Source organism: Arachis hypogaea, chromosome 11 (assembly GCF_003086295.3).
Source record: "Arachis hypogaea cultivar Tifrunner chromosome 11, arahy.Tifrunner.gnm2.J5K5, whole genome shotgun sequence".
Taxonomy (NCBI): Eukaryota; Viridiplantae; Streptophyta; class Magnoliopsida; order Fabales; family Fabaceae; genus Arachis; species Arachis hypogaea.
Window position 1 is genome coordinate 31,556,370 of NC_092046.1, and position 15,247 is coordinate 31,571,616.

The 15,247-nt window shown below is 37.8% G+C and overlaps 1 protein-coding gene across 1 annotated transcript; it reads right to left on the reverse strand.

The window, feature by feature from the left end:
* Positions 1-6,818: 6,818 nt before the first annotated feature.
* On the reverse strand, positions 6,819-10,351 carry LOC112721209 (protein FAR-RED IMPAIRED RESPONSE 1-like). Its single transcript, XM_025772277.1, has 5 exons — positions 10,154-10,351; positions 9,244-9,303; positions 8,687-9,149; positions 6,937-7,222; positions 6,819-6,840 (listed from the first exon to the last, which is right to left on the reverse strand). The coding sequence occupies exons 1-5, from the start codon at positions 10,349-10,351 to the stop codon at positions 6,819-6,821; spliced, it is 1,029 nt and encodes a 342-aa protein (XP_025628062.1).
* Between the last annotated feature and the right edge of the window lie 4,896 nt (positions 10,352-15,247).

Consider the following 15,247-nt stretch of genomic DNA (forward strand, 5'->3'; position numbering starts at 1 on the left):
GATAACCTCCAAGCCTCTGAGGAAACTTCTTCATGATATGCCATATGCACCAACGGTGACGTGTATTGGGTAACGCCTTTCTAATCGCACCGAACATGGATCTACATTGATCAGTAATGATGCACTGTGGAGCTGTTCCCATGCACGTCACCCATTGGGTAAAAACCCACTCATAACCTAGAATTTCCTCGTTTCCCAATAGCGCACATCCAAGGAGGGTCGACTTACCATGGTGGTTGACACCGACGAATGACGCAAATGGTAACTGATGCGTGAGCATCTTCCCTATCTTTTTCTAGTGAATTTGCATTTACATTGTTGAGTTTAATCAAGAATTAATTATCTTTTAGCCACTATGGATGCTACTTTGAGTCTTGTGCAATTATGTTTATTTTAGGTAGCACTCAGCTGGATTTGATGGAGTTTCTGCAGAAGAAGAGATGAAGGTGAATGATGCTGTCAACCCTGACCTCTCAACACTCAAACCTAAATAACTCGAGCTACAGAGATTCAATGGACGTGATTCCAGTGGCGTTAGAAAGCTAACTTCCAGAGCTTTCCAACGATATATAATAATTCATACTTCTTCTCTGAACTCGCTGCCAAGGCTGCGCCTAACTTGAGATTTCTCAAGTTAGGCGCAAGACACAACAACAATACGTGAGATTGGTCCTGCCCACTTCAAGTTAGGCGCACTAAAGCCCAAGTTAGGCGTGGATCCTAGTGAAGCCAAGTGGTTCCCATCCATCAATTGAAGATTTGCTTATTGCTATAATTAATTCTAATTTAAATTCAAAGTTTAAAAATAGGAAAAGATATTATTTTTTTAGTTTTAGAAGATAGATTTTAAATTTATTAGGATTAGATATAAATAGGGGGATTCCAGCTCAACATTATATCACCCCGAACACAACATTATTCCATTCCAGACTTCTAATTCTATACAAATTTACATTCCGTAATCCTAGTTTTCTACTCTGAACCATGAGCAACTAATCCTCCATTGTTAAGGTTAGGAGCTCTGTCTATTTGTATGGATTGATTTTATTGCTTTATCTATTTTAATTCATGTATGGATTTATAATTTAAGAATTGTTTTCGCTCTTTATCTTATGAATTTGGGTGGAACGGAAGTATGACCCTCTTTCTATTTGAGTTCTTGTATAACTTGGAAAAGCTATTTACTTGAACAACAGCTTGAAAACATATTCTCTTAAATTTCAATTATCTGGATTTAACGGGATACGTGACATATAATCCTTTTATTTTTGGGTAATTAGAGTTTTTGTGGCATATAAACTGGAATTTGATCATGTAGCTTCTAATTGGAATTAATTGACCAAGAAATTGGAAGTTAATGAATTTTAGAGGATACTAGAAAGGTCTAAGGAATTAGGGTCTAGTCACATATAGTTTGCCATAAATTAAATCCTACATAATTAAATAGTTAGTAAGAAAAGTAAATCCGGAAAAATAGATAACTCTGAAGCCTTAACTTCCTTCTCAATATTTTATTCCCAACTTATTTATCTGCCTATCTTTAATATTCTAAATTTACTGTTAATGCTTTTAAACTTCCAAACACTATTTTTTGTTTGTCTAACTAAGCCTATCAAACACTATTGTTGCTTAATCCATCAATCCTCGTGGGATCGACCCTTACTCACGTAAGGTATTACTTGGTACGACCAGGTGCACTTGTCGGTTAGTTTGTGGGTTATAAATTACCGCACCAAGTTTTTGGCGTCGTTGTCGGGGATTGACTGTGATTAACAACTATTAGTTGTTTGATTGTTTAGATTAGGCGTTTTAATTTTAATTTTATTTAAATATTGTTTTATTATTTTTCAAAAAAAAATTAAAAATTAAAAATTTTCCTTGTTTTCTTCCTTTTCGTTCATAACCCCCCTCCCCTTGTCTTTGTTTGGTTTGACTTTACTTTTTTTTTCTTTCCATGCATTCCTTTTCCTTCCTTTTTATTAATTTTTAATTTTTATTTTCTTGTTTTCAAAACTTTCGTTCGTTCTTCTTTTTTTTCTTTTTATTTTTATTTTCTTTTATTTTTATTTTTTCTTTTCATTAATTTCTATCTTTTTATATTTTATTAGTTTTATTTTATTTTGTCTTTAAAATATATATATATATATATATATATATATATATATAATATAACACTAGTAATTTTTCTTAATTTCTGAAATTAAGTTTGGTGTCTCCTAATTAGTTTTATTTTAATTTTTAGAATTTTGTTATTTCTTCTTTGCTTTCCTGTTTATCATATGGTGCGTTTAATTCTGTTTGGTATTTTGTGCTAAGAAAAAAATAATAGAGAAAGATCATATGGGTTACTACTCACACCCAAGTAGTAATTCATATGATTATGGATGGAGGAACTACCCAAATTTTGGTTGGCAAAGTCAAAACCAAAGAAACTTCAGTGCTCCATGTTCCAACTATCAAGAGCCACCACCTCCCTATTCATATCAAGAACCACCATCTCCATATACATACCAAGAACCATCATTTTTCTACCCATATCAAGAGCCACCATCTATCTATTCTTACCAAGAACCATCCTCTTTTTACTCTTATCGAAAATCATCACCTCCTTCTTATTCTTATCAAGAACCATCACCTCCTCCTTATTCATCTCAAATACCATCAGATCTTGAGCTTCTCATGAAAGAATTCTTACATGATATAAAGACGAGTGTCAAAAATATAGAGAAATATGTGCAGTCGATTATCAAGTCACAGGAAGAAGAGCAAGTAAATTCCTTTCCAAGAGATATAATGCAAGATCCTATGGAAGAAAGTGAGGAAATAAATCGAAGGAGTTTATACTCCAGTGAATTAGAGAATTTTCCACCCTCACACATGGAAGAAGAGAAAGATGCAAAAACAAAGGAGGAAGATACACCAACAAAGGAGGTTGTAAGGGATGAAAACAATTATGGGAATTTACACTCCAATGAAGCAGAGAGTGGCATAGAGGGTGAGTTGATTGAACCACCAATTCAAGAAATTCTTGATGAAAGGCACACTCTAACCATCACACAACACCCAAATTCTGAAATCAAAGAAGTGGAGGCAACCAAGGAAAGTACTGAAAAGGGGATTGTGACCAAGAAACAGAAGAAAATATCTATGAAGAAGAAAAGGTCAACAAAGAGCAACCCAACCTCTACCCCAACAAGCAAGGTGAATCAAGCTAATCACAATAAAAGAAAGCTTGTTAGGAGGACTTTATATCAGGGGGTACTAATTTTCACCTCTCCCCCTTGGAGACATTTCTTTTAACCAACTGGAAGAAGAGGAAGAAACTTCAATAATCAAGCGTCAAGCTAGTGATATTAAAGAAGCGCTTATCAGGAGGCAACCCGATAATTTCGTATCCTTAGCTATTTTTCGTAGTAGTGGTTTTCTTATTTATTTAATTTTTATTGAGTTTTTACTGTTTTTCTTTCATTTTACGTGTATTTTGATCATGCAGCTATTTTAGAACAGGAACCGAACATTTCGAAAAAATTTTGCCTATCTCCAAATTCAGCGTGAAAAAGTTAAAAAAAAAAAAAAAGAAGAGCAACCCATGCCCCTGATTCTCTTTCCTTCTGCCCGTAACCCCTGCACCCATCTCTTCCAATTCCCGTGACCAACTCCCTCCCCAATTCCCATGACCACCCCACCTACCCCCTCATTCATAATTTCATATCCTTCCCTTCCCATACACGTAACCCCCCCCCCCTCCTCTTATATATATATATATATATATATATATACCCCTTTCAACGTCTCCCGCACCCTTCCTATATACAGATATACGTTTCCCTTCCCCCCCCCCTCTCTCTAACACACACACATATAATAATATATATATACACGTTTCCCCCTTCCCCCCCCCCACCATTTTATATATATATAAATAAATACAATAAATAAATAATTATATATATAAAAATAAAAAAAAAGTAAAAAAATTTTAATTTTTATCTTTCTTGTCTTTTTTATTTTTGGTTTCTTTTAGATTAATATTTATTTTTACTCCTCCGTATGTCTTTTTATGTCCCTCTCTGTTTTCAGTTCTTCTTTGCTTGAGGACAAGCAAACCTTTAAGTTTGGTGTTGACGCTTCACTTATGGGTTTTCTTTTTATGGCACTAAGGGAGGTGAATCATCTTCACAATGGAGCACAACCTGAAAATAAAATGACCGCTCGGATAACTAAGGTGGTTGAGTTCCTTTCATTTTTTATTCCTTCCCGCTTTTATTATGTTATGTTCCGGTTTCCTGCTACTTTGTTTTGTTTATTGCATGATCCTTATTAGTAGATTCATAGGTTCTAGTTTAATTTTTTGTTAAGTGCTTTAATTCTGAAAGATGTCTCATGTATTTTTCACTGAGTTTGAAATCAAAAAGAAAGAAGAACATATGTAGTGCATAAGAATTTGAGTTTAATTTTTAAAGTAGTCTCATTTACTTAGAGGTGGTAGCAATACCTTTTGTTTTCTAAATGAATGCTTGAACAGTGCATATTTTTGATAGTGAAGTTTATGAATGTTAAAATTGTTGGCTCTTGAAAGAATGATGAAAAAAGAGAAATGTTATTGATAATCTGAAAAATCATAAAATTGATTCTTGAAGCAAGAAAAAACGGTGAAAAACATGAAGCTTGCGAAAAAAAATATATAAAATAATATATAAAATAAAGAAAAAGAAAGAAAAAAAAGAAAAAAAGCAAGTAGAAAAAGCCAATAACCCTTTAAACTAAAAGGCAAAAGGTAAAAAGGATCCAAGACTTTGAGCATTAATGGATAGGAGGGCCCAAAGGAATAAAATCCTGGCCTAAGCGGCTAAATCAAGCTATCATTAACCATGTGCTTGTGGCGTGAAGGTGTCAAGTGAAAAGCTTGAGACTGAGCGGTTAAAGTCGTGGTCCAAAGCAAAACAAGTGTGCTTAAGAACTCTGGGCACCTCTAACTGGGGACTCTAGCAAAGCTGAGTCACAATCTGAAAAGGTTCACCCAGTTATGTGTCTGTGGCATTTATGTATCCGGTGGTAATACTGGAAAACAAAATGCTTAGGGTCACGGCCAAGACTCATAAAGTAGCTGTGTTCAAGAATCAACATACTGAACTAGGAGAATCAATAACACTATCTGAATTCTGAGTTCTTATGGATGCTAATCATTCTGAACTTCAAATGATAAAATGAGATGCCAAAACTATTCGGGATTGCAGTTGTAAACCCCACTATAAGAAGAGACATGAGCTTAATCGAACTCTCATTCTCATGCAAATTCACATCCTAAGCTTACATTAGTTTTGGTTGCTTGAGGATAAGCAACAATTCAAGTTTGGTGTTGTGATGCGTGAGCATCTTCCCTATCTTTTTCTAGAGAATTTGCATTTAAATTGTTGAGTTTAATCAAGAATTAATTATCTTTAAGCCACTATGGATGCTACTTTGAGTCTTGTGCAATTCTGTTTATTTTAGGTAGCATTTAGCTGGATTTGATGGAGTTTCTGCAGAAGAGATGAAGGCGAATGATGCTGTCAACACTGACCTCTCTGCACTCAAACCTGAATAACTCGAGCAACAGAGGTCCAATGAACATGATTCCAGTGGCGTTGTAAAGCTAACTTCCAGAGCTTTCCAACGATATATAATAGTTCATACTTCTTTTCCGAACTCGCTGCCAAGGCTGCACCTAACTTGAGATTTCTCAAGTTAGGCGCAAGACACAACAACAATACGTGAGATTGGTCCTGCCCACTTCAAGTTAGGCGCAATAAAGCCCAAGTTAGGCGTGGATCCTAGTGAAGCCAAGTGGTTTCCATCCATCAATTAAAGATTTGCTGATTGCTATAATTAATTCTAATTTAAATTCAAAGTTTAAAAATAGGAAATGATATTATTTTTTAGTTTTAGAAGATAGATTTTAAGTTTATTAGGATTAGATATAAATAGGAGATTCCATCTCAACATTATATCACCCCGAACACAACATTATTCCAATTCTCAGACTTCCAATTCTATACAAATTTACATTCCGTAATCCTAGTTTTCTACTCTGAACCATGAGCAACTAATCCTCCATTGTTAAGGTTAGGAGCTCTGTCTATTTGTATGGATTGATTTTATTGCTTGATCTATTTTAATTCATGTATGGATTTATAATTTAAGAATTGTTTTCGCTCTTTATCTTATGAATTTGGGTGGAACGGAAGTATGACCCTCTTTCTATTTGAGTTCTTGTATAACTTGGAAAAGCTCTTTACTTGAACAACAGCTTGAAAACATATTCTCCTAAATTTTAATTATCTGGATTTAACGGGATACATGACATATAATCCTTTTATTTTTGGGTAATTAGAGTTTTTGTGGCATATAAACTGAAATTTGATCATGTAGCTTCTAATTGGAATTAATTGACCAAGGAATTGGCAGTTAATGAATTTTAGAGGAGACTAGAAAGGTCTAAGGAATTAGGGTCTAGTCACATGTAGTTTGCCATAAATTAAATCCTACATAATTAAAATAGTTAGTAAGAAAAGTAAATCCGGAAAAATAGATAACTCTAAAGCCTTAACTGCCTTCTCAATATTTTATTCCCAACTTATTTATCTGCCTATCTTTAATATTCTAAATTTACTGTTAATGCTTTTAAACTTCCAAACACTATTTTCTGTTTGTCTAACTAAACCTATCAAACACTATTGTTGCTTAATCCATCAATCATCGTGGGATCGACCCTTACTCACGTAAGGTATTACTTGGTACGACCCGGTGCACTTACCGGTTAGTTTGTGGGTTATAAATTACCGCACCAGTAACCCATGCCTACACACATAACCATATGCCATTATGAATTCTCAAGAACAACCACATGGGAAAAAAATTACCAAAACCGAAAAAACTAACTACACTACCTGTTACCTGTTTGTACTGTAAGTGCTATTGAGTGACACAACGTCTCCGTAGTATTCATAGGAAGTCCTGAACCTTGCATCAACCCAAACTACACTCCTAAATCTACACTCATCGTCCAATTTCAATGCATAGAAGAAGTTCGGATTGATGTCCTTCATTCTCATGAAATAGTTTATCATCTCCCTAACATCCGCATTTGCGTTGCTGGTTCGGAGTCTTGCTGTAATATAGTTTCTTAAATCCTTTTCTGAGAATCCCAGATTCGACGGGCCCCCAGCTTCATTGGCCAAAGCTAGGAAGGTCTTTGATAAACCACTATTTTACGGTTTATCTTGTGCTTAATTGAGTGGTTTTTATCAACTCTTTACCCACTTATTCATACTATTTGCATGGTTTTACAATTCCTTCCCAGAATTTGTGCTATGATTGAAAACATGCTTCTTTGGCCTTATATTTGCTAATATTAATCCTCTCTTATCACCATTAGATGTCTTGATATGTGTGTTAAGTGATTTTAGAGATTACAGGGCAGGAATGGCTCAGAGGATGGAAAGGAAGCATGCAAAAGTGGAAGGAGTACAAGAAGTTGGAAAAGTTGCTAAGCTGTCCAGCCTGACCTCTCTGCACTCAAATGATCATAACTTGAGCTACAGAGGTCCAAATGATGCGGTTCCAGTTGCGTTGGAAAGCTAACGTCCGGAGCTTCGATTTGATATATAATTTGCCATAGCTGCCTTGACGTTAGGTGACGTGAACGCATGAATGACGCGCCCATGTCGTATCTGCGAACTTCAATCCGCGCGAATGCGTGGATGACGCCTCCGCGTCACTTGCCCGCGACCTGAACGTAACAGAAATTACAGGGGACGATTTCTGGGCTATTTTTGACCCAGTTTTTAGCCTAGAACACACAGATTAGAGGCTATAAAATGGGAAAATGCATCCATTCATAATCAGGCTTTCATATTCACAATTTTAGGATTAGATGTAGTTTTAGAGAGAGAGGTTCTCTCCTCTCTCTTAGAATTAGGATTTCAACTTTATTATTTCAACTTACAACTTCAATCACAGGTTCAATATTTCTTTTATTTATTTTTCCAATTTAATTTATGAATATCCATGTTAGATTTGATTTCTTTTGTGAATGCAACTCAAGGTATTTTCAGATTTAATTTTGCTTTGCTTTATTTATATGAATATTTTTAATTTAATTTAGATATTTTTCCTTTTGGCTTTGGTTAAATAATTGGTGACTCTTGAGTTATCAAACTCATTGTTGATTGAAAATTAGAATTCTTTAAGAATTAATTCGAGTTCCAATAACTCTAACTTTTCCCAAGGAAAGACTAAGACTTGAGGAATCAGAATTAATTCATCTACTTAACTTACCTTCATAGTTAGAGGTTAACAAAGTGGGAGAAAAATCCAATTCTCATTACAATTGATAAGGATAACCAGGATAGGACTTCCAGTTTTCATACCTTGCTAAGAGTCTATTTTATAGTTATTTATTTATTTTACTTGTCATTCAACATACTTCTCTCTTACTTTCAAAACTCCCAATTTACAAAACTCCTAACCAATAATAAGAACACCTCCCTACAATTCCTTGAGAAGATGACCCGAGGTTTGAATACTTCGGTTATCAATTTATTTAGGAGTTTGTTACTTGTGATAACCAAAACATTTGTAAGAAAGGTTGATTGCTTGGTTTAGTAACTATACTTGCAACGAGTATTTATTATAACTTCTAAACCATCAATCTTCAGCTCTTTCAGTCTTGTTTGGTCGAATCCCAGCCTCATTATTATCTGAATCACGTACTTCGCATGCATGGTTAGCTGCCTATACTCACGGTATTGCACTGCCTTCTTCGCCGAACATGGGTGCATGTGCCTCAACTCAACCTTGAAGAAAAGCCACTCTTGCTTCTCCTTATCAAATTTTACATATATTCTTGCCTTGCACACAGCGGATGAAATCAGATTTTTGCGCGTTGGTGCTTTGACACGAGACCCACGGATGCGATCCCGATTACAGTGGATAGCCTGGTTAACGGGTTCCTTCGTGATCTTGTCAAACGTTGTCGTCCTTATCTTAGTTGCAAATTCAACTTTCTTTGCGTAGCTAACATAAAAATCATGAGTTAGTTGCAACTTCGCAAACCGCATTCCAACACTTAGTATTTCATCTTCCTCTAGGGAACCATGATCAGACAACTACGTATCAGATAAAAAAAAACAAAAAAAAGCCATTAATTATGACATCAAAAATGTGAATCCTGACTGCACAAATTTAAACTAAAATCCGAACCTCGTCACCAATATCCATCTCATCACTTCCAACATCAGTAACATCCAACATTTGCGTGGCCTGCACTTTCAACATAAACACACAAATTACAACAATAAAAAAAATAATTTTTATTCAATATCATGTACATGAAACCTCACTTACTAGCACAAAAAAATGCGAACTAAATTTATAGATCAACTCATCCACCCAACTAGTATAAGCTTTACACCAAAGGCATCTAAATGCTACTCATGGTAATTGAATCAATTAATTCATTTGAAATATTATACAATTATTGTGACTACTACCTACTCTCTTTCACGTTAACACTGCATAGCATACAGCTGAACATGCGTCAGGTACAAATCCCATACACAGTTCCTTCCTCGGTTTCCCAGCCACTGGTGCATATTTTTACTTTTAAGAGATGATTTCTTTATGCATACATTGAGCATCATGCATAACTATATACATATACTCATCTTCTAATACTAACATGCAGGAAGCAAATACATGAAAAACATCAATTGATAACTCCTGCATTCTTCCTTTTCATTATCAAAATATATCCTTCTTATCTATTATACCATTGGCTACAACTCTAATTCAATTGATAACTCTTGCACTAACATTGCCTACATGCCACTATATTTTATTCATGAGGGAGTATAGATTATTTTAATGGGTTTTCATATAATTTTCTTCAACAAATAAGTATTTTCTTCTAGAAACACATTTGACACACATATACGAATACAATGATATGTAAAAAACTTCCTAAGCTTTATTGACTAGATCATGTTGTTGATGCATCTGAATACCAATTAACAACATACAATTAAACAAGCCAGTTGCATTGATTCTAAACTGCCCATTCAACTAAAAATGACCATCCATTGAAAAGCGTTTCATACGTAACGATGCTCACCTTAGTCATTTGCACAGGATTGACGATGAGAGGTTTAACTATATTTTCATTTGGATTGGATGAAATTTCATTCCCGCCAGGAGATGGAACACAATCCACCGGTTCAGCCACAACGCACTCCATTAATGAACTCCGGCGGGGTGACGGGGGTGGAAGAGCAACCACACTTGAGACCCCTTCTACTTGCGACGTCGACATCAAGCACAAGAAATACACGCTCTCTCTTGCTGTGCATGCTGGATGTCCGTGTGGTTGTCGTCCAATGCAGATCGAACAACAAACGTGTTGGTGGTGCTTGAAGAGGGCCTTTGCGGACTATGACGCTGGTGGTAGTCGACTCCGACGGTGGTCAGTGACGGGTGGGAGAGTAATTTTCGTTGAGACCTGGAGATGATGGAGACGATACGGTATTGATAAACTACCGTCTACGTTGTGCTCCTATAACTGCTCCTATTCCTATTTGGTCCGGCCGTTACAAATTCAATATCATAAATCGGCTTTATCATTCATAACTCGGCATTATTCACATTATTACCCAGAAAATTGGCGTTATAGTTCGGCATTGCAGTCATTACTCGGCAATTTACGTTATTAATCGGCGTTACAGTTACTAATCAACAATCAATGTCATTTATTTAAAAGTAATGTTACAAATCAGTTTAACGGACTGCTTCACAAAAGTGAAACGTCCAAACCCTTATTATTGCTCTTTAATATAGGCAATAAAGCAGGAACATAACCGATTTATACACTATCACCTATAAAAAGGTATGATCTTCTATCCTAAAGACACATTAAATTCTCAATACTAACTTAAACTTCGGAGTGCCTTTGCAGGTACACTCCCCCCCCCTGTTTCTTGCTCAAAGCTCTACGCCATTGGACACTCTCTTGGAGTAAAAGCTCAGATTGTCATAAGGCTTAAAGGTCGACACCGAAGATAATAGCTCTACGTCGACTCCCAGAAACTGAGCTCTCCCTCCAGGTATCCATACAAGAACAATTGGCGCCCACCGTGGGGCCGAAAATATAAACCTCTCCATATTTCATCGGCCTCGAGGTTCCCGTTTGAAGTCATGGCTGAACAACCTCCACCCACGCCATCCGAATTGCTCCGGATGGTGACCGAGTTGCGGTAAGCTGTGGCCGAGGAGAACCAAAGAATGGCAAATCAAATTGCCAACTTGAATAACACTAGAACTGAAAATAATGACCGACAAGAACGGACGGAAGAAGCCGAGCAGCAGTCAGGGTCAACACATGTCTCAGACACTGCTCGACAGGAAGAGGAGCAACCCGAACATAATGAGGAAGCTCAGAAAGACATAGAGAATGACGATCAGGAAAGCTCCCCTGGACCATTCACAGCGGAGGTGATGACGTGCTACCCCGAAGGTTTACTCTGTCGACCACCCTAATTCCTTATGATGGGTTAGGTGATCCAAAGAAATACATCAAGAAATTCACCTCCATAATGATAGTAAATGGTACATCTGATAAAGTTTTATGTCGTTATTTTCCATCTTACTTAGACGGTCCTACACTTGATTGGTTTTGTTCTTTGCCTGCAGGTTCCATTTCTCGATTTTGAGACATATCAAAACCCTTTGAGGAGCACTTCGCTGGATCAGCCATCTACCTACATGACTCCGATTACCTGAACACAGTCAAGCAAGGCCAGCACGAAAGCCTCAAGGACTACATGACGCGCTTCACAAAGATAGCCATGAGTATACCCGACCTCCACCCCGAGGTGGAACTACACGCCATAAAAAGCGGATTACGACCAGGAAAATTCCAGGAAACTATTGCTGTGGCCAAACCAAAAACTATGGTCGAGTTCTGTGAAAAAGCTAAAGGACAGATTGACATCGAAGAACTCCGACAAGCTCGGAAAGTAGAAAAGTCTCACCATAGAGACGACGAGAAAACACGAGACAGCAAGAAGAATTTCAAACAAATTCCACGATATGAGACCTACACCAAATTCAACACCAAGCGCGATGATATCATCAAGGAGATCTTGAATTCGAAATTAATCAAGCCACCAAGAAAAGCTGGCAATTACCCAGATTCAAAAGGCACTGACCGATCAAAATACTGCTCCTTCCACCAGAAGCATGGACACAATACCGATGATTGCGTCATCGCCAAAGACCTACTGGAACGACTAGCTCGGCAGGGTCACCTAGACAAATACATCAGCGGCCACATGCAGCGGCGAACACCTCCTTCCGGAGACCAAAGCTCGGTTACACAACATGGCCGAGATAGAAACCGACCGAACAATAGTCATCCTGACCTACCAACACGTACAATTAACTGTATTTCCGGAGGTTTTGCAGGTGGCGGAGCCACAAGCTCGGCAAGAAAAATATCTTACCGAGCTATACTTTCCATCAACGCCGATCAAAGTCAGCAGCAGCCGCTGCCGACATCTTCACAGATAACATTCCAGACAGCCGATCATGATAACAGCGTAACAAATCTGGATGATCCCGTCGTAATCTCCCTACAGCTCGAAGATCTCCTGGTTAAAAAGATGTTGCTCGACCCAGACAGCAGCACCGACGTTCTCTTTTACTCAACATTCCAGAAAATGAAACTTAGCAATAACGTCATCCAACCTTCCAGTGGTGACTTGGTAGGATTCTCAGGTGAGCGAGTCCCGGTTATAGGCTTTGTGTGGTTACAAACCACACTCGGTAAGTTTCCCTCGTCAAAAACTTCAGACATTCAATACTTAGTTGTTGATTGCTTCAGTCCCTATAATTTAATACTTGGCCGACCTTTCTTAAATAGATTCGGCGCTATAGTATCTACAATTCATCTTTGTGTTAAGTTCCCTTTGCAGGACAACACAATTGCAACCATTCACAGTGATGTCCAAGAAGCCAGAGAGTGCTACAACAATAGTCTCAAAAGACCTAACCGTAACACAAAAGCCCAGATCCACAATATCGGCAACATAAAAGACCAACACATGTTGGCCGACCTTGATCCCAGAGCAGGAACACTAGAAAGGCCAACCCCAACAAAAGACCTAGTAAAAATCTATTTCACAGAAAACACGGACAAATTCACATACGTCGGCTCAACATTATCCTTAGACGAAAAATCATCATTCCAAGCATTCTTACAACAACATGTCGACCTGTTTGCTTGGACCCCAGCTGATATGCCAGGCATCAACCCATCCATCATATCACACAAGTTAGCGTTAGATCCGTCTGTCCGACCTATAGCACAGAAAAAGAGAAATCTCGGCCACGACCGAAAACAGGCTTCCCTAGAAGAAACCAAGAAGCTCATCAACGCCGGCTTCATCCGAGAAATCAGATTCACAACATGGCTGGCGAACATCGTCATGGTTTAAAAATATAACGGTAAATGGCGCATGTGTGTTAATTTCACCGATCTCAACAAAGCATGCCCCAAAGATTCCTACCCTCTACCCTCTATTGATTGTTTAGTTGATAATGCCTCTGGTTTTGAAAAACTCAGCTTTATGGATGCATATTCTGGTTATAACCAGATCCAAATGCATCCATCCGATCAAAAAGACAGCCTTTATTACTGAATATGGAAACTATTGTTGTAAGGTCATGCCATTTGGTCTTAAGAATGCAGGTGCAACATATCAACGTCTAATGGACAAAATCTTCGCCAAACAAATCAACAGAAACATTGAAGTCTACGTCGACGATATGGTCGCCAAGACAAAGGTCGGCAAAAATCACCTTGATGACCTCACAGAAATCTTCGGATAGCTAAGAAAATACAACATGCGGTTAAATCCCAAAAAGTGTGCATTTGGTGTTCAAATCGGTAAATTCCTCGGCTTCATGCTCACTAGCCGAGGTATTGAGGCAAATCCAGAAAAATGCCGAGCTATTTTAGACATGACAAGTCCCCACACCATCAAGGAAGTCCAACGGTTAACAGGGAGACTTGCTGCACTTTCTAGATTTTTACCTTGCCTAGCTTCTAAATCCTCATGTTTTTTCCAAACTTTAAAAAACAAAAAAGCTTTCCAATGGACTGATGAATGTGAACAAGCATTTACAACTATCAAAGAAACTCTTTCAAAACCACCAATTTTACAAACCCCCTACAAGGGGAGCCATTATTCTTATATTTATCTGTCACTAACTGGGCTATAAGCTCCGCCCTTGTTGCAGAAAGAGAAAAGAAACAATTTCCGATCTATTTTACCAGCAAAACCTTACAGAATGCCGAGCTTCGATACCCGAGCATTGAGAAACTGGCCCTCGCTCTTGTCTTCTCAGCCAGAAGACTCCGACCATACTTTCAGAGCCATGAAATCCATATTCGAACAGATCAACCTCTACGGCAAGTCCTGCAGAAACCCGAGCTGGCTGGCCGACTAGTAAAATGGTCGGTGGAGCTATCAGAATTTGATATCACGTACGAAGGACAAGCATCCATTAAATTCCAGTTTTTGGCCGACTTCATTGCCAAATTCTCAGTACCAAGTACAACTAACGACTACATCGAATGGTCTCTATACGTCGACGGATCCTCCAACCCGCAAGGGTATGGGGTAGGTATCATACTTGGTGATGGCCGTGGCAATATCATCGAACATTTCCTCAACTTCTCATTTAAAGCAAGCAACAATCAAAGTGAGTATGAAGCGCTAATTGCCGGCCTTAGACTCGCGGCCGACCTAAACATCACCGAACTTAAGGTATACTGCGACTCCTTACTTATCGTCCAACAGGTAAACAACTTATATCAAGTTAAGGACCCTTTGCTTTCTAAATACCTGGATGTCGTACAAAATTTACTTTCAAAATTTTCTAAATACGAAATACAGCACATACCAAGGGAGAGTAATGGCAGAGCTGACATTTTGTCTAAACTTGCCAGCACTCAACCAAATGGATCATCACTTTATCAGTCAACACTACTTAAGCCAAGCATTGAACTAAGACAAGTCTTAAGTGTGACACAGGAAGAAGATTGGAGATCTCCATACATACAGTATCTCCAAACAGGGATCTTGCCAGGCGACGTCGAAAATGCTCGACACTTCCGCCGACAAGCCTCCTTTTTTACAATTTATAATAG

Excerpts from the sequence above, each read along its gene's own strand:
- LOC112721209 (XM_025772277.1), bottom strand. The coding sequence starts at position 10,351 with ATGTCGACGTCGCAAGTAGAAGGGGTCTCAAGTGTGGTTGCTCTTCCA. Across the intron at positions 9,304-10,153 it reads ATCCTGTGCAAATGACTAAG|GCCACGCAAATGTTGGATGT; the intron begins GTGAGCATCGTT and ends TTGAAAGTGCAG. Across the intron at positions 6,841-6,936 it reads AGCACTTACAGTACAAACAG|GCATGGGTTACTGGTGCGGT; the intron begins GTAACAGGTAGT and ends TTATGTGTGTAG.